General features: G+C 44.9%; 1 protein-coding gene across 5 annotated transcripts in view; it reads right to left on the bottom strand.

The window, feature by feature from the left end:
• Positions 1-26,038, bottom strand: part of LOC115102871 (transcriptional repressor p66 alpha-like) — a 64,508-nt gene that overhangs the window by 18,369 nt on the left and 20,101 nt on the right. For 3 of the 5 annotated variants that reach the window (XM_065005650.1, XM_065005652.1, XM_029623271.2), the window contains 5 exons: positions 10,584-11,102; positions 4,305-4,434; positions 852-1,001; positions 495-572; positions 234-362 (listed from right to left, as the gene is read on the bottom strand). In XM_065005650.1, the coding sequence (XP_064861722.1) occupies positions 234-362; positions 495-572; positions 852-1,001; positions 4,305-4,434; positions 10,584-11,098 (1,002 nt within the window). In that variant the 5' untranslated portion in view covers positions 11,099-11,102. The remainder of the gene's footprint in view (positions 1-233; positions 363-494; positions 573-851; positions 1,002-4,304; positions 4,435-10,583; positions 11,103-26,038) is intronic. The other 2 variants (XM_065005651.1, XM_065005653.1) reach the window with 1 other exon arrangement.

Here is a 26,038-nt window from a genome sequence, read left to right as displayed (position 1 = left end):
TGGACAGAGGGAGGGCATATAGAAGAGAGCATTGGACAGCTCATGGGAAAGAAGAGGATGAGGGACACAGCAGCAATATGTGAGGGAGGGTGGAGAGACAAGAGGGGAATGAAAGAGACCGAGACAAAAAGAGAGAGAAAAGAAAAAACAGGTGACACAAAAGTCAGTCATTAGTAGTGAGGATTGATATCATCTGATGACCAGTTTGGCAGGTAGATTGTGATCTCTCTTACCTGTGCCCCTCTAACTAGGGGTGGCATGATGATCTGGGAGTTGTGGGAGCCATGCTTGGAGGAGATCTGCTGCCCGCCCCTCACCAGAGGAGGAGGAATGACTGTGCCTGAACTCCTACTTGACCCCACCTGGGGATGAAATAAAGTCTTCGGACTCCTGTCTCGGTCTTAAACTAAACTATTCAATTAACAGAAACGTGGTAAACATTTAAAAAACGTGTGTGTGCATACAAGCTTGTTTGTGTGAGAGAGATGTCTGACCTGCTGGGAGCCTTTGCTGGCTGTAATGGATCCGCGGATCAGAGATGGAGGAGCTGCAGAACCTGACAATACTGAGGGCTGTGGAACAAGACAGAGATGGATAGAATGAGCTGGGTATGTGTCTATTTGTAAGTTTGTGGAAGTATGCATCTGGGTGAATGTATGTGTTTACCTGTGTGGCTTTTTCTGTATCGTGAGTGAGTGAGTGAGTGAGTGAGTGAGTGAGTGAGTGAGTGAGTGAGAGAGAGCTGGGATCTGAACTCCTGTTTTCTGCTTTGGGAAACCAAATTCCTTCTTGGGCAGAGGGTGACACTGATTTTATGTCACAGGCAGGGCTACCTCATCACGACAACTCACCTTGGCTATATGCGTCCATACCTTCTGCACGGTGTCCTTCTGTATCTGGCTCTGTCGTAGTTTCTTCAGCAGCACCAGCTTGGCCTCCTCCTGCCTCAGCTCCTCTTTCAACTGCATTATGATGCGATCCCTGTCCTCTGGACTGGTCTTCTACACACAGAGACCAGATATAGATAGATATAGATAGAGATAGAGATATAGATAGATAGAGATATAGATAGATAGATAGAGACAGAGACAGAGACAGAGACTAGTGCAAGAAAGGCCAGTACAGCAGACAGAGAGAAGTAGCTAAAAAGTAGTAAGTAGTTGCAAAGTTGTTAATTATCTTAAATGTTAAAGTTTCTAGAAAAGGTTTCTAGAAAGTTTTGCCAATATTATTATTTTTTTTTTTTAACAGAAATACCGTATTTATATAAGTATTCAGACCCTTTGCTATGAGACTTGAAATTGAGCTCAGGTGCATCCTGTTTCCATGGATCATCCTTCAGAGTTTTCTACAACTTTATTGGAGTCCACCTGTGGTAATTTCTATTGATTGGACATGATTTGGAAAGGCACACACCTGTGAAAATAAGGTCCCACAGTCTATATAAAGGTCCCAAAAGTTGACAGTGCATGTCAGAGCAAAAATCAAGCCATGAGGTCAAAGAAAGGGTACCATTTATGCAGCATTGAAAGTCCATAAGAACACAGTGGCCTCCATCATTCTTAAATGGAAGAAGTTTGTAAGCACCAAGACTCTTCCTAGAGCTGGCAGCCCGGCCAAATTGAGCAATCGGGGCAGAAGGGCCTTGGCACCAACCTGGCACCATCCCTACGGTGAAGCATGGTGGTGGCAGCTTCATGCTGTAGAGATGTTTTTCAGCAGCAGGGACTGGGAGACTAGTTAGGATCGAGGGAAAGATGAACGGAGCAAAGTACAGAGAGATCCTTGATGAAAACATGCTCCAGAGCACTCAGGACCTCAGACTGGGCGAAGGTTCACCTTCCAACAGGACAACAAACCTAAGCACACATCCAAGACAAAGCAGGAGTGGCTTCGGGACAAGTTTCTAAATGTCCTTGAGTGGCCCAGCCAGAGCCTGGACTTGAACCTGATCGAACATCTCTGGAGAGACCTTAAAATAGCTGTGCAGTGACGCTCCCCATCCAACCTAACAGAGCTTGAGAGGATCTGCAGAGAAGAATATGAGGAACTCCCCAAGTACAGGTGTGCTAAGTAGGGATGCACGATATATCGGTGAACATATTGGAATCGGACAATATTAGCTAACAATGCCAACATCGGTATCGACCCGATGTCTAGTTTAACGCTGATGTGCAAAATCGATGTCAAAGCTGACATGCATTCCTATATAATGTAGGTACATGATGTGATGACGCCACGTAACATTTAGCCCTACAACACAGCATTCCTAACCTGGCCCACAATGTCTGCTCTGTGGATCGAGCAGCCAACAAGTCCAGCAGTACAACACAGCATTCCTAACCTGGCCCACAATGTCTGCTGTGTGGATCGAGCAGCCAACAAGTCCAGCAGTACAACACAGCATTCCTAACCTGGCCCACAATGTCTGCTGTCCTGGATCGAGCAGCCGACATGTACGTGCAACACAGCATTCCTAACCTCGCCCACAATGTCTGCTGTGTGGATCGAGCAGCCAACAAGTCCAGCAGTACAACACAGCATTCCTAACCTGGCCCACAATGTCTGCTGTGTGGATCGAGTAGCCAACACGTGCAACACAGCATTCCTAACCTCGCCCACAATGTCTGCTGTGTGGATCGAGCAGCCAACAAGTCCAGCAGTCATTTGAAAGAGTAATAAAATTTCAGCGAGACAACTCAATGGCGAAATCCATTAACTGCAAGATAATGGAATTCATTGCCCTTGAGAGACAACCATTCTCTGTCGTGGGTGACCAAGTGCGCTATTTTTCAGATGTTGCCGTACCGGAGTTACACAATAACAGCGTCACTGCTATTAGCGTCACGACTGACACTTGGACCAGCGATATCAGCCCCATGGGCATGCGGAGTCTGACAGCACAGTGGGTCGTCGAGGATTTCGTACTGAGGAAAGTCATATTGTATGCTCATGAATGTGCTGGTTGTCATACCGCTGCTGCCATTTAAATGGCATTTGAGAACATGTTTGAAAACATGAACACACTAGTTAGCTCCATTCGAACAACTGACTCGAGAAATAAGCACATCAACTGTGCCTGCAGCAGACGTGATACCCTCTGTCATGGCACTGAAACGCCTGCTCAACAAAACTGCCGACACAGGCTGTGAACTAGAGCATGGTTCACAGGCTGTGAACTAGAGCATGGTTCACAGGCTGTGAGCTAGAGCATGGTTCACAGCCTGTGAGCTAGAGCATGGTTCACAGCCTGTGAGCTAGAGCATGGTTCACAGCCTGTGAACTAGAGCATGGTTCACAGCCTGTGAACTAGAGCATGGTTCACAGCCTGTGAACTATGCTCGATGCTAGGTACAAGGACCACTACTTCGATGCAGACAAGAAAGGGTTTACGTGGAATGTTAGACACAGTGACCGTGCGCACCGAAGAAGAGGCCACGGACAGACAGAGCTGAAACTTCACTGCTTGACATGTATGATGAAATCCTGGTTGAGACTGAACAAATGAACAATGAAACAGCACAGTGAAAGAAATAGGTTTTGATTATGTTTTACTGGTAATTGGGACATAGGTAAATCCTAACAAAATAACTTTTTGGTCAGTGTGGTGTGTGTGTGTGTGTGTGTGTGTAACCTTTATTTAACTAGGCAAGTCAGTTAAGAACAAATTCTTATTTACAATGACGGCCTACCCCGGCCAAACCCAGACGATGATGGACCAATTGTGTGCCGCGCTACGGGACTCCCAATAACGGCCGGACGTGATACAACCTGGATTCGAACCAGGGACTGTAGTGACGCCTCTTGCACTGAGATGCAGTGCCTTAGACTGCTGTGTCCATGTGTGTGCGTTAACTATTTAAACTGTACTAGAATGCTTAAAAGGCCGCTAAAAGTTGAAATATCGGTATCGGGGTTGTTTTTGCAAGGAAAATATTGGATATCAAAAATTTCATATTGGTGCATCACTAGTGCCAAGCTTGTAGCGTCATACCCAAGAAGACTCAAAGCCAATCACTGCCAAAGGTGCTTCAACAAAGTACTGAGTAAAGGGTCTGAATACTTGGTATAAATGGTATATTTCAAAACGATTTAATCAATTTTAGAATAAGGCTGGAACATAACAAAATGTGGGAAAAGGGAAGGGATCTGAATATGCTGTTCATATGAAGTGGGTAAAAAACTAACATTATTAAAGGGACCAGTTCAATGTACATGGGGCATCAGTCTCGAAGGTGCAGGATTAAGTACTGGGTAGAAACAGTGACTCAAGTTCAGGGTACTGGTATAGTTCTTTCACTAACCATAAGTAGGTCTGTGTTCAGCTCCTTGAAGTGGTTCAAGCCGTTCATTGGCGGACTGCAGGAGTCATTGTCCGACAGGACAATGACATCATCGTCTGGGGACAGGGAACACTTCTCCCTCTTTAAAGTGCTAATCAAAGAAGAAAAGAGTGATTAATTCTACACACAATACCCAATAATGACAAAGCAAAAACAGGTTTTTAGAAATGTTTGCTAATGAATAAAAATGAAGTATTCAGACCCTTTACTCAGTACTTTGTTGGTGCACCTTTGGCAGCAATTACAGCCTCGAGTCTTCTTGGATATGACGCTATATACTTGGCACTGGTCTTGAGCGCTCTGGAACAGGTTTTCATCAAGGATCTCTCTGTACTTTACGCCATACATCTTTTTCTCTATCATAACTAGTCTCCCAGCCCCCGCCAATGATAAACATCCCCACAGCATGATGCTGCCACCCCCATGCTTCACCGTAGGGATAGTGCCCGGTTTCCTCCAGACGAGATGTTTGGTATTCTGGCCAAAGAGTTCAATCTTGTTTTCACCAAACCAGAGAATCTTGTTTCTCATGGTCTGAGAGTCCTTTAGGTGCCTTTTGGCAAACTCCAAGTGGGCTGTCATATGCATTTGACTGAGGAGTGGCTTCCATCTGGCCACTCTACCATAAAGGCCAGATTGGTGGAGTGCTACAGAGATGGTTGTCCTTCTGGAAAGTTCTCCCATCTCCACAGAGGAACTCTGGACCTCTGTCAGAGTGACCATCGGGTTCTTGGTCACCTCTTGGAAGAGTCTTGTGGGTTCCAAACGTCTTCCATTTTTTAGAAGGATGGAGGCCACTGTGTTCTTGGGGACCTTCAATGCTGCAGGAATGTTTTGTTACCCTTCCCCAGATCTGTGCCTCGACACAATCCTGTCTCGGAGCTCTACAGACAATTCCTTCGACTTCATGGCTTGGTTTTTACTCTGACATGTACTGTCAACTGTGGGACCTTATATAGACAGGTGTGTGCCTTTCCAAATCATGTCCAATCAATAGAATTTACCACAGGTGGACTCCAATCAAGTTGTAGATACATCAAGGACGATCAATGTAAACAAGATGCACCCGAGTTAAATTTCGAGTCTCATAGAAAACGGTGTGAATACTTATACCAATAAGGTATCTGTTTTTAATTTTTAATACATGTGCAAAAATGACTAACGGCCTGTTTTCACCTTCTCTTCATGGGATTTGGTGTGTAGACTGATGAAGGAAAAAGTAAATTGATCCATTTTAGAATAAGGCTGTAATGTAACAAAATGTTGAAAAAGGGAAGGGGTTTGAATACTTTCCGAATGCACTGTATGTATAGCACATTATCAAGTCATTGAGTGTTAATGAAAAATAGTTTTTTGGGACGGGGGGGAATAGGTGAGGATATTGAGAAAGGAGGGTCAATTATCCAGTTTTAGACCATACCGTGAAATGCTACCTTACAATCCGCTAACTCTACTTTTTGAACTGCATTGTTGGTTAAAGAAAATATTTACTAAATAAACGAATGTAAAAGATTTAATAAAAAGTAACAAAATAACAACAAGGCTATATACAGGGGGTACCGGTACAGAGTCAATGTGCGGGGATACAGGTTAGTCGAGGTCATTTGTACATGTAGGTAGAGTCAATGTGGAGGCTATATACAGGGGGTACCGGTACAGAGTCAATGTGCGGGGATACAGGTTAGTCGAGGTCATTTGTACATGTAGGTAGAGTCAATGTGGAGGCTATATACAGGGGGTACCGGTACAGAGTCAATGTGCGGGGATACAGGTTAGTCGAGGTCATTTGTACATGTAGGTAGAGTCAATGTGGAGGCTATATACAGGGGTACCGGTACAGAGTCAATGTGCGGGGATACAGGTTAGTCGAGGTCATTTGTACATGTAGGTAGAGTCAATGTGGAGGCTATATACAGGGGGTACCGGTACAGAGTCAATGTGCGGGGATACAGGTTAGTCGAGGTCATTTGTACATGTAGGTAGAGTCAATGTGGAGGCTATATACAGGGGGTACCGGTACAGAGTCAATGTGCGGGGATACAGGTTAGTCGAGGTCATTTGTACATGTAGGTAGAGTCAATGTGGAGGCTATATACAGGGGGTACCGGTACAGAGTCAATGTGTGGGGATACAGGTTAGTCGAGGTCATTTGTACATGTAGGGTAAAGCGACTACGCATAGATAATAAAACAGGGGGGTCAATGTAAATAGTGCAGGAGGCCATTTGATTAATTGAAGCTATTAGGTAGAAGGTAGCTATTAGGTAGAAGCTATTAAGGAGCCTTTTGGACAAAGACTTTGTGCTCTGGTACTGCTTGCTGTGCGGTAGCAGAGAGAACAGTCCATGAATTGGTTGACTGGAGTCTTTGAACATTTTTTGGGCCTTCCTCTGACACTGCCTAGTATATAGGTCTTGGATGTCAGGAAGCTGGGGCCCAGTGATGTACTAGGCCGTACGCACTAGCCTCTGTAGCACCTTAAGGTCAGATGCCGAGCAGTTGCCATACCAGGTGGTGATGCAACCAGTCAAGATGCTCTTGGTGGTGCAGCTGTAGAACTTTGAGGATCTGGGGACCCGTGACAAATCTTTTCAGTCTCATGAAGGCAAAAATATGTGGCATCTTCATGACTGTCTTGGTGTGTTTGGACCATTATAGTTTGTTGGTGATGTGGACACCAAGGAACTTGAAACTCTCGACCTGCTCCACTGCAGCCCCGTCAATGTTAATGGGGGCCTGAACGGCCCTCCTTTTCCTGTAGTCCACGATTAGCTCCTTTGTCTTGCTCATATTAGGGAGCGGTTGTTGTCCTGGCACCACACTGGTCTCTGACCTCCTTCCGATATGCTGTCTCATCATTGTCGGTGATCAGGCCTACCACTGTTGTGTCATTGGCAAACTTAATGATGGTATTGGAGTCGTGAAAAGGGAGTGCAGGAGGGCATTGAGCACGCAACCCTGAAGGGCACCAGTGTTGAGGATCAGCGTGGCAGATGTGTTGTTGCCTATCCTTACCACCTGGGGGTGGCCCGTCAGGAAGTCCAGGTGCAGAGGGAGGTGTTTAGTCCCAGGGTCCTTAGCATAATGATGAGCTTTGAGGGCACTATGGTGTTGAAGCTGAGCTGTAGACAATTAATAGCATTCTCACATAGGTGTTCCTTTTGTCCAGGTGGAAAAGGGCAGTGTGGAGTGCAATAGAGATTATATCATCTGTGGATCTGTTGGGGCAGTATGTGAATTGGAGTGGGTCTAGGGTTTCTGGGATGATGATGTTGATGTGAGCCATGACCGGCCTTTCAAAGCACTTCATGGCTACCGACGTGAGTGCTACGGGGCAGTAGTCATTTATGCAGGTTACCATTGCTTTCTTGAGCACAAGGACTATGGTGTTCTGCTTGAAACAGGTACTACAGACTCGGTCAGGGAGAGGTTGAAAATGTCAATGAAGACACTTGCCAGTTGGTCTGCGCATGCTCTGAGTACACGTCCTGGTAATCCGTCTGGCCCTGCGGTCTTGTGAATGTTAACCTGTTTAAAGGTCTTGCTCACATCGGCTATGGAGAGCGTGATCACACAGTCATCCGGGAACAGCTGGTGCTCTCATGCATGCTTTAGTGTTGCTTGCCTAGAAGCGATCATAAAAAAAGGTATTTAGCTGGTCTGGTAGGCTTGCATCACTGGGCAGCTTGCAGCTGGGTTTCCCTTTGTTGTCCGTAATAGTTTGCAAGCCCTGCCACAGCCACCGAGTGTTAGAGCCGGTGTAGTAGGATTCAATCTTATTCCTGTATTGACGCTTTGCCCGTTTGATGGTTTGTCTGAGGGCATAGTGGGATTTCTTATAAGCGGCAGCTCTAGCCTTTAGCTCGGTGTAGATGTTGCCTGTAATCCATGGCTTCTGGTTGGGATATGTACGTACTGTGGGGACGACGTTGTCAATGCACTTATTAATGAAGCCGGTGACTGAGGTGCTATACTCCTCAATGCCATTGGATAAATCCCAGAACACATTCCAGTCTGTGCTAGCAAAACAGTCCTGTAGCATAGCATCTGCTCCATCTGACCACTTCCATATTGAGCGAGTCACTTGTATTTCTTGCTTTAGTTTTGCTTGTAAGCAGGAATCAGGAGGATAGAATCATGGTCAGATTTGCCAAATGGAGGGTGAGGGAGAGCTTTGTATGCGTCTCTGTTTTTTCCTCTGGTTGCAGATGTGACATGCTGGTAGAAATGAGGTTAAACGGATTTAAGTTTTCCTGCATTAAAGTCCCCGGCCACTAGGAGCGCCGCTTCTGGATGAGCATTTTCTTATGGCCTTATACAGCTCGTTGAGTGCGGTCTTAGTGCCAGTATCGGTTTGCGGTGGTAGATCGATGGCTGCGAATAACATTGATGAAAACTCTCTTGGTAGATTGTGTAGTCTACAGCTTATCATGAGGTACTCTACCTCAGGCGAGGAATACCTCAAGACTTATTCCATATTTGACATCGCGCACCAACTGTTATTGACAAATAGACACACACTCCTGCCCCTCGTCTTTCCAGACGAAGCTGCTCTGTCCTGCCGATGCATGGAAAACCTAGCCAGCTCTATATTCTCTGTGTCGTCGTTCAGCCACGACTCGGTGAAACATAAGATATTACAGTTTTTAATGTCCCGTTGGTAGTATAGTCCCGATCGAAGATCATCCACTTTTTGTTTTCCAGTGATTGCACATTGGCCAATAGAACGGATGGTAAAGGCGGTTTACCCACTCGCCAATTACTTCTCACAAGGCACCCCGCCCCCTGTATTTCCATAATTTCTTCAAGCTGATGACGGGGATTTGGGCCTGGTCTCGGGTAATCCTTCGCGTCAGACTCATTAAAGAAAGAATCTCTGTCCAGTTCGAGGTGAGTAATCGCTGTTCTGATATCCAGAAGCTCTTTTCGGTCATAGGAGACGGTAGCAGCAACATTATGTACAAAATGAGTTACAAACAAAATAGCACTGCTGGTTAGGAGCCCGTAAAACGGCAGCTATCCCCCTGGCGCCATTATTCATTACGCTGCTGCTACTGTTTATTATCTATCCTGATTGCCTAGTCACTTTTACCCCTACCTACATGTACACACAGTATTACCTCAATTACCTCATAACCCCAGCACATTGACTCAGTACCGGTACTCCTTGTATATTATTGTTATTTTATTGTGTTAGTATCTTTATTGTTGTTGTTGCAAATGGTCATATATCTTAACTCTGCATTGCTGGGAAAGGGCTCGTAAGTAAGCATTTCATGGTCAATTCTACATCCATTGTATTCTGCACGTGACAAATCAATTTGATTTGTTAAGGAGTAGCAGGGTTTGTATTGGAAGGCTACCAGTTTATATCTGTTGTATGTTCGACCTGGGTCCAGAACCTTCTGTGGGCTTGCCAGTTGCCGCTAGTCTAATGACATTCTGTTTGAGTTTGATCAGCATCAATGAAATGTGGATTGCTGTAAACTTTTATGGATATGAATAACCCAGTTTAGATTGGAAAATGAAAGTTAAATGTAGAGTAAATTATGAACTCTAATGAGACAGATTGTCAATCCTCAGAAGTGGGCATTACAATACGCAGCCTTCTCCTCCCCAGGGCTTAGCACCTTGAGAGTGTGTGTGTGTCGCCCCATTACCACTTCCTGTGGATTAATAACTCATCCAAAGCAGGTCACATGACCCTCCACTCAGGCATCATCACGTGACCCTGCCTCTCACGCCCCCCCCCCCTTCCTTCCACAGTGGAAACCATGGCAACGGCTGGTTGGAACCGGTTTGTGACAACACAGGCTTCATTTTGTGGAGGGGAGTTTTAGGGTTCAGATGGTGACAGGGGAAATGGAGGGAGGGCCAGACACTGGAAGTTTTGAAGGCCAGTTATCTTTTGAAAAAAAATATTTTAAAAAATGCACCCCCTCCCAATAATAGGTACTCCTTTCAATAAAAGCAATTTAGATAACAATTACAAAATATTCTTAAAAACATACTCTCATTGATCTCACACTATGCCCCCGTCCCCCCCACCACACACCAAACAGGTTTTAAAGACTTGACTTCAGTCAGAACAGAATTCTAAAACTAAATAAGTGCCATCTTATTAGACAGGGAAACTGACCTCAAGTCAGTTTTGAATGGCATAGAGTAAATGGTACTAGAACTATAGTAAAACGAGCTGATCTCACATCAGTTTTTAGGATAATAAATAGTGTGGTCTCACCCTCTAGAGGTGCTCATGTCCAGCGCCTGCTCTCTTGTCTGGACCTCAACTTTAATGGTAGCCTTCACCTCCGTTGCCGTCATCATACCACTAGCCACCATCGGTTCCGACTTCACGGTCCTGTTCCGCCCATCTAGAGGCACCTCACTCTTCACCCTGACCTGGTCGCTGTGGTCATTCCTCTCAGTCCGGTTGTCTAAGCTTGGGTCTGACCGTTTCGGGGCCCAGTCCCGCTCTGGCTCCTTTGCTGGTTGGGATGGTAACACTAGCGATAATTTTAACTTGGGTAGTTCTGGTGCCTTCTCAGGCATGACCACATGTTTAAATTGGTCTAGGTCATCTTTTGTGGTTTCGGGTTGTGGTTTCGGATTAGTTGAGCTCTCATCATCCTGGTCTGGAGCTCCAGTCTCTGCCCGTTCTAGTTTGGGCTTCTTGCGGTCAGACTCAGTGGGAGGGACTTCTCTCACTAGCGCCCTCTTCTGACTGCGCGTCTGGCGAACAGCCTCCTCAGACATCCCCCTACAAAGAGACAGAAGAAGAAGACTTGGTCAGACATTCACTTGAATAGACAAAGGTGACAACAATAGACAGTAAAGCATATAGCCTTGGACCAGGATGGGTATAGCTGACCTCAAATCAGTTGTAAAACATAAAGTCTATAGAACTTGGACAGGCATAGCTGACCTTGAATCCCTTTTTAGAGATAAAGCCCAGCTGACCTTGAAGCATTTACTGAGGACAGAGGCAAAACACAACGCCAGATTCAGTCCCTCTCTATTAAGCTCGCTAAGTGGGCTCCCGATGTTGTCCTGTGGAACAGAATGGAGACAGACTTACAGTAGTTCTTTCTCTCCTCTCCCTTGTCTGTCAATGCGACCGATGGCTATGGGATTGGAACACACATGACCACCTTGGTGCCCACTACCCAGATGCTAGCGGGTCTTAATCCCTACCTCCCATTTACACACACACGCACGCACACACACACAGCGATAGGGAAACAGACAAGACAGAGGAGGTGCCAGAAAACAAGAAGTTGAGAGACTTGACTAGACTGAGACAAGACTGTCTGTAGGAGATACTCCGAGACTAATCACAGTCATAGTAAGAAACAGACTGACAGTAGTGTGAGGAGTTGTGTCCTGCGTCATACATGTGGACTGGGGTCCCACTGCTGTCCTCCATAAATAAACAGAACACTCACTCACTCAGGCCCCTTGTCTGCCCAGTGACGCATGGCAGGAAGCTACGGCTTCAGGAAAAAACTGCCACATTAACCCTTTCACTACCCTCCTTTTTCCTTTTCTCCGAACAGGGTAGTTATGGCGGCAAATATGCAGCACACACTGCCACACTCATGGCTGTACCTGGGCCACACAGACGCGCTCACACATCTCATCTGATAAAAGAAAGCCGACTCAAGTTGTTTTCAACCTCTCTGACATCACTGAGGCACACATGACCCTTCCCAGGATTCATAGGGAGACACAAAGCACTTTTTCTAAGAACCAGTCTAAACCGGTTGGCGAGTGATTTTGTGTGTGTGTGTGTGTGTGTGAGTGAGGCTGAAGCAGTTTTTAACCCTTTGAGGGCCAGAATGGAAACTCAGTTTCTACACTAACAGATGCTTGTATTAGGAATAGGGAGTGAGAGAGAGAGGGGGGGGCGTGAGGGAGGTAGCGTTCCAAAACACACGTCTGCCGGGAAGATGAGGGAAAAAAAAAAAGAGAAGGAGGGAGGAATAAATCGCCCAAAATACTGAAGCACACTCATGTCTGCTGCTGTCAAGACTACAACTCTGGGTAGAACTTTTCTGTAGGCACTAGGCAGTAGGGCCGACAAGGCACAGGTCTAGGATCAGCTCACCCTCCTCAAATCCTAAACTCATCTATTAGGGCAGAAAACGCTAAACTAACTTTCGATTAGTGTCAAACTAATTTTCGATGCTCCCTGGCTGTCTATGAACGTAAGTCCATTATCATTTCTACACCGTTTGGCTTCAGTCATTTTAAAGTATATTTAGTTCATTTCCCTGGTTTAAAGTCTACTTGATCCTATTGTTACAGTGAAAAGTGCAGTGTCACTGTCTATAGAGTGTAGTGGAAGTTGACCCCGTCAGCAGCCGGCCCAAGGGCAGTTCGGCTTTTTAACAGGGAAGGTTCTGAATGACGCAATGGCAGACATGTATCAGGTTACATCTCTATGGCAGCTCACACACATCCACCAAGATGATAGGTCCATCAGAAATCTCTCCCCTTTCGCTACACACAGGAAAGAGAAAGGGGGATACCTAGTCAGTTGCACAACTGAATGCATTCCACTGAAATGTGTCTTCCGCATTTAACCCAACCCCTCTGAATCAGAGGTGCGGGGGGCTGCCTTAATCGACATCCATGTCTTCGGCACCCGGGGAACAGTGGATTAACTGCTTTGCTCCGGGGCAGAACGACAGATTTTTACCTCGTCAGTTCGGGGAATCAATCCAGCAACCCCAACGCTCTAACCACTAGGCTACCAGGTCTACATCGGCATGATCTTTATCATCACCAACATCATCTCCACCATCACCTTTGGAAGTTGACCGCTGGTTCTCTTATACAACAGTTATCAGCCAATAACAACACACAATCAGGCCTCTGCACAATAACCTAACGTAGCAGGCATCTTCCCCACAGTGCCAGTATGTACATACCCAAACCAGAAGCCATGGATTACAGGCAACATCCGCACTGAGCTAAAGGGTAGAGCTGCCGCTTTCAAGGAGAGGGACAACTTGAAAGTGTCTTCACTGACATTTTCAACCTCTCCCTGACCAATTCTGTAATACCAAAATGTTTCAAGCAGACCACCATAATCCCTGTGCCCAAGAACACCAAGGTAACCTGCCTGATTAAACTACTGACCCGTAGCACTCACGTCTGTAGCCAAAAAGTGCTTTGAAAGGCTGGTCATGGCTCACAACAATACCATTATCCCAGAAACCCTAGACCCACTCCAATTAGCATACCACCCCAACAGATCCACAGATGATGCAATCTCTATCGCACTCCACACTGCCCTTTCCCACCTGGACAAAAGGAACACCTATGTGAGAATGTTATTCATTGACTAAAGCTCAGCGTTCAACACCATAGTGCCCACAAAGCTCATTACTAAGTTAAGGACCCTGGGACTAAACACCTCCCTCTGCAACTGGATCCTGGACTTCCTGACGGGCTGCCCCCAGGTGATAAGTAACAACACATCTGCCACACTGATCCTCAACACGGGGGCCCCTCAGGGATGCGTGCTCAGTCCCCTCCTGTACTCCCTGTTCACCCATGACTGCATGGCCAGGCACGACTCCAACATCAATATTAAGTTTGCTGATGACACAACAGTGGCCTGATCACTGACAACAACGAGACAGCCATATGGAGGAGGTCAGAGACCTGGCCGTGCAGTGCCAGGATAGCAACCTCTCCCTCAACATGATCAAGACAAAGGAGATGATCGTGGACTACAGGAAAAGGAGGGCCGAGCACGCCCCTATTCTCATCAACAGGGCTGTAGTGGAGCAGGTTGAGACCTTCCAAGAAACTTGGCGTCGACATCACCAACGAACTACCATGGTCCAAACACACGAAGACAGCCGCGAAGAGGGCACGACAAAGCCTATTCCCCCTCAGGAGACTGAAAAGATTTGGCATGTGTCCCCTGATCAGATGACTGGTTGCAGCACTGCCTGATATGGCAACTTCTCAGCCTCCGACCGCAAGGCACTACAGAGGGTAGTGTGTACAGACCAGTACATCACTGGGGCCAAGCTTTCTGCCATCCAGGACATCTATACCAGGCATTGTCATAGGAAGACCACAAAAATTGCCAAAATCTCCAGCCACCCTAGTCTGTTCTCTCTGCTACCAAGTCTAGGTCCAAAAGGCTTCTTAACAGCTTCTACCCCAAAGTTATTTTTCTATTTACTTTATTATTATTATTATTAATATATATATATATATATATATATATATATATATATATATTTTTTTTTTAACTTCAGTTTATATTTGAGTAAATACTTTAACACTTACTTTTCTTAAAACTTCATTGTTGGGTAAGAGCTTGTAAGTGATCACTGTAATGTCACTGTTGTATTCAGCACATGTGACAAATATGTGACAAAGTGAGGCATGTCCAAAAGCAACATGTTTCACCGGGGACTGTAAACAGCGAGGCACGTCCAAAAGCAACATGTTTCACCGGGGACTGCAAACAGCAAGGCACGTCCAAAAGCAACATGTTTCACCGGGGACTGCAAACAGCGAGGCACGTCCAAAAGCAACATGTTTCACCGGGGACTGTAAACAGCGAGGCACGTCCAAAAGCAACATGTTTCACCGGGGACTGCAAACAGCGAGGCACGTCCAAAAGCAACACTTTTCACCGGGGACTGCAAACAGCGAGGCACGTCCAAAAGCAACATGTTTCACCGGGGACTGCAAACAGCGAGGCACGTCCAAAAGCAACATGTTTCACCGGGGACTGTAAACAGCGAGGCACGTCCAAAAGTAACATGTTTCACCGGGGACTGTAAACAGCGAGGCACGTCCAAAAGCAACATGTTTCACCGGGGACTGCAAACAGCGAGGCACGTCCAAAAGCAACACTTTTCACCGGGGACTGCAAACAGCGAGGCACGTCCAAAAGCAACATGTTTCACCGGGGACTGCAAACAGCGAGGCACGTCCAAAAGCAAGATGTTTCACCGGGGACTGTAAACAGCGAGGCACGTCCAAAAGCAACATGTTTCACCGGGGACTGTAAACAGCGAGGCACGTTCAAAAGCAACATGTTTCACCTGGGACTGTAAACAGCAAGGCACGTCCAAAAGCAACATGTTTCACCGGGGACTGTAAACAGCGAGGCACATCCAAAAGCAACATGTTTCACCGGAGACTGCAAACAGCGAGGCACGTCCAAAAGCAACATGTTTCACCGGGGACTGCAAACAGCGAGGCACGTCCAAAAGCAACATGTTTCACCGGGGACTGTAAACAGCGAGGCACGTCCAAAAGCAACATGTTTCACCGGGGACTGTAAACAGCGAGGCACGTCCAAAAGCAACATGTTTCACCTGGGACTGTAAACAGCGAGGCACGTCCAAAAGCAACATGTTTCACCGGGGACTGCAAACAGCGAGGCACGTCCAAAAGCAACATGTTTCACCTGGGACTGTAAACAGCGAGGCACGTCCAAAAGCAACATGTTTCACCGGGGACTGCAAACAGCGAGGCACGTCCAAAAGCAGAAGTTGCGTTACAGGGTCTCTTCCTTTTTCCCTGAAAACCAGACTTTTGCAGATTACGCTGAGGGTGTCTGCACAACCACCACCGACCAATAGAAGTTAACACAGCGTCTCCATCTGAATCACTGCATCTGTTTGTTTTGTGGTATTTCAGTCCTTTGTCTCCGTGACATCTTGTCCTTCCTGACCAAATTATACTATTTTTGTTTACCCCGCTATTCACCCAATCTCTGTACGTCCCTGTCCAACTAGGCCTAATTGTAGACATTTACATTTAAGTCATTTAGCAGACGCTCTTATCCAGAGCGACTTACAAATTGGTGCATTCACCTTATGACATCCAGTGAAACAGTAGTGCATCTAAATCTTTTAAGGGGGGTGAGAGGGATTACTTTATCCTATCCTAGGTATTCCTTAAAGAGGTGGGGTTTCAGGTGTCTCCGGAAGGTGGTGATTGACTCCGCTGTCCTGGCGTCGTGAGGGAGTTTGTTCCACCATTGGGGGGCCAGAGCAGCGAACAGTTTTGACTGGGCTGAGCGGGAACTGTACTTCCTCAGTGGTAGGGAGGTGAGCAGGCCAGAGGTGGATGAACGCAGTGCCCTTGTTTGGGTGTAGGGCCTGATCAGAGCCTGGAGGTACTGAGGTTCCGTTCCCCTCACAGCTCCGTAGGCAAGCACCATGGTCTTGTAGCGGATGCGAGCTTCAACTGGAAGCCAGTGGAGAGAGCGGAGGAGCGGGGTGACGTGAGAGAACTTGGGAAGGTTGAACACCAGACGGGCTGCGGCGTTCTGGATGAGTTGTAAGGGTTTAATGGCACAGGCAGGGAGCCCAGCCAACAGCGAGTTGCAGTAATCCAGACGGGAGATGACAAGTGCCTGGATTAGGACCTGCGCCGCTTCCTGTGTGAGGCAGGGTCGTACTCTGCGGATGTTGTAGAGCATGAACCTACAGGAACGGGCCACCGCCTTGATGTTAGTTGAGAACGACAGGGTGTTGTCCAGGATCACGCCAAGGTTCTTAGCGCTCTGGGAGGAGGACACAATGGAGTTGTCAACCGTGATGGCGAGATCATGGAACGGGCAGTCCTTCCCCGGGAGGAAGAGCAGCTCCGTCTTGCCGAGGTTCAGCTTGAGGTGGTGATCCGTCATCCACACTGATATGTCTGCCAGACATGCAGAGATGCGATTCGCCACCTGGTCATCAGAAGGGGGAAAGGAGAAGATTAATTGTGTGTCGTCTGCATAGCAATAATAGGAGAGACCATGTGAGGTTATGACAGAGCCAAGTGACTTGGTGTATAGCGAGAATAGGAGAGGGCCTAGAACAGAGCCCTGGGGGACACCATTGGTGAGAGCACGTGGTGTGGAGACGGATTCTCGCCACGCCACCTGGTAGGAGCGACCTGTCAGGTAGGACGCAATCCAAGCGTGGGCCGCGCCGGAGATGCCCAACTCGGAGAGGGTGGAGAGGAGGATCTGATGGTTCACAGTATCGAAGGCAGCCGATAGGTCTAGAAGGATGAGAGCAGAGGAGAGAGAGTTAGCTTTAGCAGTGCGGAGCGCCTCCGTGATACAGAGAAGAGCAGTCTCAGTTGAATGACTAGTCTTGAAACCTGACTGATTTGGATCAAGAAGGTCATTCTGAGAGAGATAGCGGGAGAGCTGGCCAAGGACGGCACGTTCAAGAGTTTTGGAGAGAAAAGAAAGAAGGGATACTGGCCTGTAGTTGTTGACATCGGAGGGATCGAGTGTAGGTTTTTTCAGAAGGGGTGCAACTCTCGCTCTCTTGAAGACGGAAGGGACGTAGCCAGCGGTCAGGGATGAGTTGATGAACGAGGTGAGGTAAGGGAGGAGGGAGGAGAGGAGGGTTGAGGAGGCAGAATCAGGAGATAGGTTGGAGAAGGTTTGAGCAGAGGGAAGAGATGATAGGATGGAAGAGGAGAGAGTAGCGGGGGAGAGAGAGCGAAGGTTGGGACGGCGCGATACCACCCGAGTAGGGGCAGTGTGGGAAGTGTTGGATGAGAGCGAGAGGGAAAAGGATACAAGGTAGTGGTCGGAGACTTGGAGGGGAGTTGCAATGAGGTTAGTGGAAGAACAGCATCTAGGAAAGATGAGAGGTCGAGCGTATTTCCTGCCTTGTGAGTAGGGGGAAGGTGAGAGGGTGAGGTCAAAAGAGGAGAGGAGTGGAAAGAAGGAGGCAGAGAGGAATGAGTCAAAGGTAGACGTGGGGAGGTTAAAGTCGCCCAGAACTGTGAGAGGTGAGCCGTCCTCAGGAAAGGAGCTTATCAAGGCATCAAGCTCATTGACAAGATGATGTTGAAGATTGTTTTGAGTATCATATCTATATCATTTTGTTCCTGATATCCAAGTATCAACTTTAGGACATCATCAACACACGACATGGAGAAAACAGGAAACAGACTACTTGACAGGTTGATTCCAACTATTGGATACAGATGTAGGTATGCTTGCAATGATATTGCTGATTTTCCAAGATCAGATAATCAGCAAAAAACTCAATCTCAGCAGCAGTCTTCTGCAGCCACATCAGTCTTCAGCCTGCTGTTTTACTCACCAATACAGACCTTAACCCTGGTGAGAAGACATTTTTCAATCCGCACTGCGGGATTCGACCCATCTCAAAGGATCTATGCAGAGCTACACGTTATGATAGCTCTAGAATCATGGTTGGGCCTGGCATTTTGCCAACATAAAGCTCCTCTAAATCACATGTGATCTTTAAAAATTACAGACACACGGGGGGGGCTGAAACCCTTCTCTATGTTTTAAACCATGTCTAATCTTCTCTTTCAGACTAGATTTTAGGCCTATAATGACAGACAAAAAGACAGACATTTTTTTGTCACATATGAAGACAGTCTTAATAACCCTTTCTGCCTAATGAATCGGCTAACGGATGAGATGGGGTTTTACGTACTGAGGGTGAGCGGCAGATCTTCCAAGTCTTAAGGCATCAGCCTGCTTCAATGTTCTCGCATACTCCCTTAAAAGACCTTTGCTTGAAAAAAAATGAAAAAAGGTGCAATAGTACTGTTTGTCCATTTTGAGATGCCATACCCAGTATACTCTTCCTCAAAATAGTCCAGATTAATTTAATATAACTCAAGAAATGTCATCAATTTTGACGTTTCCGCGGAGGAGATCTCAGTCACGCAATTTTACATCTAACTAAGATGTCTGGTGCAGTATTTCACAATGACATTTTTGTTGTTGCATTAAAACTAGTCACCTCCTTGAATGACAACAAAGACTTGATTGAAGAATCCCTTCTGTTGACCAATCACCGATGAAGGGGCGTAGACTTTTTAGCTTGCCTCAAGAATAAATGTCATGTGCCCGGATAGCTGAAAAAACCCTTAGCAAAGTCCAAAACGTCACAAAATGTCATCATAATATATGCACAAACTCATTCGGTTGGGAATCATGAAGACGCCTTTAGTCAGTCCTGTGACTGTATGGGGTCAGGGCCAACACAGAGGAGCCGAAAGTCTGGCCTTTCACCCTAGGCTTTACCCTGTTAAACCTATGTCCAATGCTATGTTGGTAAAAGGTGATAGAGAGAAAATGTATAGTATTTCAATGAGCTGCTTGGATGAGCTACAGTACCTCCCTCTAAGCTACTTCAACATTCTACACTGATAGCTGACGGCTAGGTTTTTCAGAACTGGTAGGTTACTTTAGTTACAAGTTACCTGTCCAAACTTGAAATCAGTAATGTACATTTTGGATTACCCAAACTCAGTAACATAATCTGATTACTTTAAGTTACTTTTAGATTAGTTTCCCTTGAGGAGGCGAAGGTTAGTGTTTTTCATCATCATTCATCACTAGCTTGCACTGCCCCAAGTCATAAAATCAGATTTTTTAAAACCTAACCTTAACCCCACTGCTAACCCTAATGCTTAACCCTAACCTTAAATTGACACCAAAAAGCACATTTTGTTTTCAGAATTTTTACAATATACCTATTATGACTTTGCAGTTGACCCATTTAGAGGAAATCGCTCAGTTCTGGCTTTTTCCTAACGTACTGCTTTCTACTACAGATAAGCCTATTAATACGATTAGGCTATATCTTTACATTTAAAAAATCTGATTTCCAGTCATTCCAACTAATTGAATACCCCTTGATCTACAAGAATAGAACTTGGAAATATGGAAACATAGATTGAAGGAGTCAAAAGGCCCTTTAAACAAGACTTATGATTTATAATTCATTTGAAGGATATGCATTATTATTTAGATAAGTGACCATAATATGGGAAGCTCATTTACCTGAGCCATGATTGACCTCTTGAACCCGCCCACTCTACTGGGAAGCAAAAGTCAATATGGGGAGGTAGTTATGGGGACCTCAGCTCTCTAACCCAACCCTCAGTCCATCCCACCTATCACCATAGACCTCAGCTCTCTAACCCAACCCTCAGTCCATCCCACCTATCACCATAGACCTCAGCTCTCTAACCCAACCCTCAGCCCATCCCACCTATCACCATAGACCTCAGCTCTCTAACCCAACCCTCAGTCCATCCCACCTATCACCATAGACCTCAGCTCTCTAACCCAACCCTCAGCCCATTCCACCTATCACCATAGACCTCAGCTCTCTAACCCAACCCTCAGTCCATCCCACCTATCACCATAGACCTCAGCTCTCTAACCCAACCCTCAGCCCATCCCACCTATCACCATAGACCTCAGCTCTCTAACCCAACCCTCAGCCCATCCCACCTATCACCATAGACCATCCTCATTTGGTTTCCATGTGCCATATATTTTTCAATTGTGCACTGATGTTTTACATAATCTTTCTAAATCATACAGTATCCACAGATTGTGAAAGATGAAAACCTTTCCTATGAGTATTATTATATTATTTATTGACTGGCTATGGCTTTCCAAATCACCCAACATTGCTATTTGTAAGGTTCATTTTAAGTGCATGTTGTGATTTTTTAACCATTCCTGAACTTGTGACAATAAACAAGATACAGTTGAAGTCAGAATATTACATACACTAAGTTGATTGTGCCTTTAAACAGCTTGGAAAATTCCAGAAAATTATTTCATGGCTTTAGAAGATTCCGATAATCTTCTAAATAATTCCATAATTTGAGTCAATTGGAGGTGTACCTCTGGATGTATTTCAAGGCCTACCTTCAAACTCAGTGCCTATTTGTTTGACATCATGGGAAAATCAAAAGAAATCAGCCAAGACCTCAGAAAATCAAATTGTAGACCTCCATATATTTTTTTAGTTCACTGTGTTTTCAATTGGTTTTCTATGGGAAACTAGATTTCTGAGGCAACTGGTTGCAGTTCCTATGGCTTCCACTAGATGTTAACAGTCTAGAAATTTGGTTGATGTTTTTCTTTTGAATAATGAAGAAGTAGCCCTGTTCAGACTGAGTGAGTGTCAAGCCAAGTGGACTCTTTTGTTTGGGGCGCCCGACCTGCAGCTCGCTCCACTTTGATTTTATCCGCTATTGAACACAGTATATTATGTCTTCAATTTTATCGATTATTTACGTTTTAAGATACCTAAAGTTGGATTATGAAAGTTGTTTGAAATGTTTGGACCAAGTTTACAGGTAACTTATTAGATCATTTGTAGTCATGTTGGGCGAGTTGGATGCGCCAAATAAATGGACATTTTGGGGATATAACGAAGGAATTTATCGAACAAAAGGACCATTTGTGATGTTTATGGGACATTTTGGAGTGCCAACAGAAGAAGATCTTCAAAGGTAAGGCATGAATTATATCGTAATTTCTGACTTTCGTGTCACACCTCCCTGGTTGAAAATGATTTGTTATGCGTTTGTATGATGAGGCACTGTCCTCAGATAATCGCATGGTTTGCTTTCGCCGTAAAGCCTTTTTGAATTCTGACACGGTGGCTGAATTAACAGGAAGTTAAGCTTTATTTTGGTGTATTGCACTTGTGATTTTATGAAAGTTAAATATTTCTAATAATTTAATTTGAATTTCGCTCTGCAATTTCACCGGATGTTGTCGAAACAGCCGTAACAGGTTATCCTCAATAATGACAAAACTAAAATAATTGTGTTTTCTAAAGCAAGAAATAGACCTCTGAACCTTTCATCTATTACGACCTGTCAGGGCAATGAGATTGAGACTGTAAACTCATATATATCTTGGAATTTTAATTGATGACGGCCTCTTTTAAATTGCATATTCAACAACTTACAAAAAAATTGAATCGGAAGTTGGGATTTTATTTTAGCATTGAGATTTATTTTAAACTGCAAAACCCTTACACACCACTGCACTTTATATACCATGGTTGGCTGGCCATCTCTAGTCAATCGTAGACTCAGTCACTGGTATACGTTTATTTACAAAGCCATTTGGGTTTAGTACCTTTTTATTTGGGCATTTTTATTGTTCAGAAATGTGGTGGGTACTCTCTTCGTTCGCAGGACTTTATCCTGCTAACTGTTCCAAATGTTCCGAACTGAACTTGGTAAAAAGGGCTTTTATGTACTCCGCGCCATCAGCTTGGAACTAGAGGTCGACCGATTAATCGGAATGCCCGATTAATTAGGGCCGATTTCAAGTTTTCATAACAATCGGAAATCGGTATTTTTGGGCGCTGATGTTGCTGAATAATAAAAAATTAAAAAAAACTTTATTTAACTAGGCAAATCAGTTAAGAACACATTCTTATTTTCAATGACGGCCTAGGAACGGTGGGTTAACTGCCTTGTTCAGGGGCAGAATGACAGATTTTCAACTTGTCAGCTCGAGGGATCCAATCTTGCAACCTTACAGTTAACTTATCCAACGCTATAACCACCTGCCTCTCGTTGCACTCCACAGGGAGTCTGCCTGTTACGCGAATGCAGTAGAAGCCAAGGTAAGTTGCTAGCTAGCATTAAACTTATCTTATAAAAAACAATCAATCAATCATAATCACTAGTTATAACTACACATGGTTGATGATATTACTAGTTTATCTAGTGTGTCCTGCTTTGCATATAATCGATGCAACGCTGGGGGATGATTTAACAAAAGCACATTTGCGAAAAAAGCACAATCGTTGGACGACTGTACCTAACCATAAACACCAATGCCTTTAACCTGCATATTTAGCTAAAAGAAATCCAGGTTAGCAGGCAATATTAACCAGGTGAAATTGTGTAACTTCTCTTGCGTTCATTGCACGCAGAGTCAGGGTATATGCAACAGTTTGGGCGGCCTGGCTCATTGCGAACTAATTTGCCAAAATTTTACGTAATTATGACATAACATTGAAGGTTGTGCAATGTAACAGGAATATTTAGACTTAGGGATGCCACCCGTTAGATAAAATACCGAACGGTTCCGTATTTCACTGAAATAATAAACGTTTTGTTTTCTAAATGTTAGTTTCCAGATTCGACCATATTAATGACCAAAGGCTCGTATTTCTATGTGTTATTATTTCTATGTGTTATTATGTTATAATTAAGTCTATGATTTGATAGAGCAGTCTGACTGAGCGATGGTAGGCAGCAGCAGGCTCGTAAGCATTCATTCAAACAGCACTTTCGTGCGTTTTTCCAGTAGCTCTTCGCAAACACAGTGCTGTTTATGACTTCTAGCCTATCAGCCTAATGGCTGGTGTAACCGATGTGAAATGGCTTGCTAGTTAGCAGGGTGCGCGCTAATAGCGTTTCAAACGTCACTCGCTCTGAGACTTGGAGTAGTTATTCCCCTTGCTCTGCAAGGGCCGCGGCTTTTGTGGAGCGATGGGTAACGCTGCTTTGAGTGTGGCTGTTGTCGATGTGTTCCTGGTTCAAGCCCAGGTAGGGCCAGGAGAGGGATGGAAGCTATACTGTTAAACTGGCAATACTATAGTGCCTATAAGAACATCCAATAGTCAAAGGTATATGAAATACAAATGGTATAGAGAGAAATAGTCCTACATTAACTACAACCTAAAACCTCTTACCTTGGAATATTGAAGTCTCATGTTAAAAGGAACCACCAACTTTCATATGTTCTCATGTTCTGAGCAAAGAACTCAAACGTTAGCTTTTTTACATGGCACATATTGCACTTTTACTTCTCCAACACTTTGTCTTTGCATTATTTAAACCAAATTGAACATGTTTCATTATTTATTTGAGGCTAAATGGATTTTATTGATGTATTATATTAAGTTAAAATAAGTGTTTATTCAGTATTGTTGTAATTGTTATATTTGCAAAAATTAAATCGGACGATTAATCGGTATCGGCTTTTGGGGTCCTCCAATAATCGGTATCGGCGTTGAAAAATCATAATCGGCCGACCTTTACTTGGAACGCCTTACAAAATACTTTTAAACTGGAAGAACTTGTTCCGAATGGTGTTTTTAAATCATTGATGAAGGATTTGAGGCTGATTCCCTGACCTGTCAAAGTTTTTAAATTTGCTGTTTTATTGTTATACTCTTGTGAATTTTATAGTTTTTTTACTAGATTACCTGTAGTTTTTCATGTTGTCTGTCTGTAATTGTGTAATGACTTGGTGCTGCCTATCTTGGCCAGGATGCTTTTGAAAAAGAGATTTCAAATCTCAATGAGCCCATCCTGGTTAAATAAAAGGTTAAATAAATGTAATTTTTTAAATAAAAATACAGCTTCATAAATCCGTTCAAACTCGGATGATGACAAGGGTGGGGATCAAATGGATTAGTTTGATCCCAAAAAATGATAAGGTTTGTTGAATTTATGGATAAATGGGTTGGTGATGCAAAATCTCTGGTGACTGAACATCACCCTGAAATAGATGCCGATGTCAGTGCGTCACAAAACTCGAGGAGATCCTCAGAGGCTTCCTCCACAACTTCAAGTAGGATAAGAGCTGCTCTATTGGCCAAGGCACAAGCACTCAGAAGCAGGAATACTAGCTGAGCTAAACACCAAAAAGGAAAACCTGGAAATGCAAGCCTATCTAAAGCCAAAGTAAAAGTTCTGGAAGAACATGAAGATTCCTTACAAATGGGGCCAAAGACACAAAAGGATTTGCATGAATTTATATCATGAGGAGTTCAGAATAATGAGGCCTCTTAGAACCCTGGAAAAGGTCAATCCGTCGTCTGTGGAGACCAGAGGAGGATGAAATGTACACTAGTCCTCGCCTGAACCCAAAGCACAGTCAAGATGTATCGCCTAGGAGTAGCCACCAGCATATATCATCATGGCCAACAGGTGGCACCAATATGCCAAACAATTTATAGAATTTATATATATTTGCTGCTGTTCTACACAAAGTGGCTGAACTCATTGTCAAGCAGCAAAGGTTGTCACTACTTCCTTTCAGAGAGATTCCAGTCATTCATAAGAGCCTTTGAGCACAGTAGACAGCAAAGCTGACAGGAGTCAAGACAAGATAAACAGACTCACCCCATCGCGACATCCCCCAAAGGTTAACTCTCTAGCCCTCGCTATCTCCCTGCTTGCTAATTCGGCCTGCTAACGGCTAGCTTGTCAAGCTCCAGTCCGCTAACTGCTACCTTGTCTAGCTCGGGCCTACGAACTGTTAGCTTGTTAGCACAGGCCTGCTAACCGTCTGAACCACCGCGTCCCAATCACTCTCTGACCCCATTTACTTTCTATCTCTTTTTGATTTTTAATTTGTTTATACCTTCCGGAAACCTGCCTCACCCAATGTGATACGGAATCGCTATTACTTTTACTCTTATTTTTATTTTTATGACACACTCAAGAACCTCCAGACGCTAACCAGCTAACTAGCTACAAGCTAGTTAGTCATTGTTAGTTTTTTTAAAAACCTGGATAACACTCGCCAGCCCAGCCCCCCTGCCCATCCACCGCTGCCCCCTGGACACTGATCTCTTGGCTACATAGCTGACGCACGCTGGACTGTCCATTAATCACGGTACTCCTTTCTGCTTGTTTGTCTTACCTGTTGGCCCCGTTGCCTAGTCAACGCCATTTTACCTGCTGTTTGTTGTGCTAGCTGATTAGCCTCACCTACTGTTTTTAGCTAGCTTTCCAAATTCAACTCCTGTGATTACTGTATGCCTCGCTGTATGTCTCTCTCAGATGTCAATATGCCTTGTATACTGTTGTTCAGGTAAGTTATAATTGTTTTAGTTCACAATGGAGCCCCTAGACCCACTCTGCATACCCCTGTTA

This window comes from Oncorhynchus nerka, linkage group LG20 (assembly GCF_034236695.1).
Source record: "Oncorhynchus nerka isolate Pitt River linkage group LG20, Oner_Uvic_2.0, whole genome shotgun sequence".
NCBI lineage: Eukaryota > Metazoa > Chordata > Actinopteri > Salmoniformes > Salmonidae > Oncorhynchus > Oncorhynchus nerka.
The sequence above is the reverse complement of the archived record's forward strand: the minus strand, read 5'-3'. Positions and strand labels throughout refer to the sequence as shown.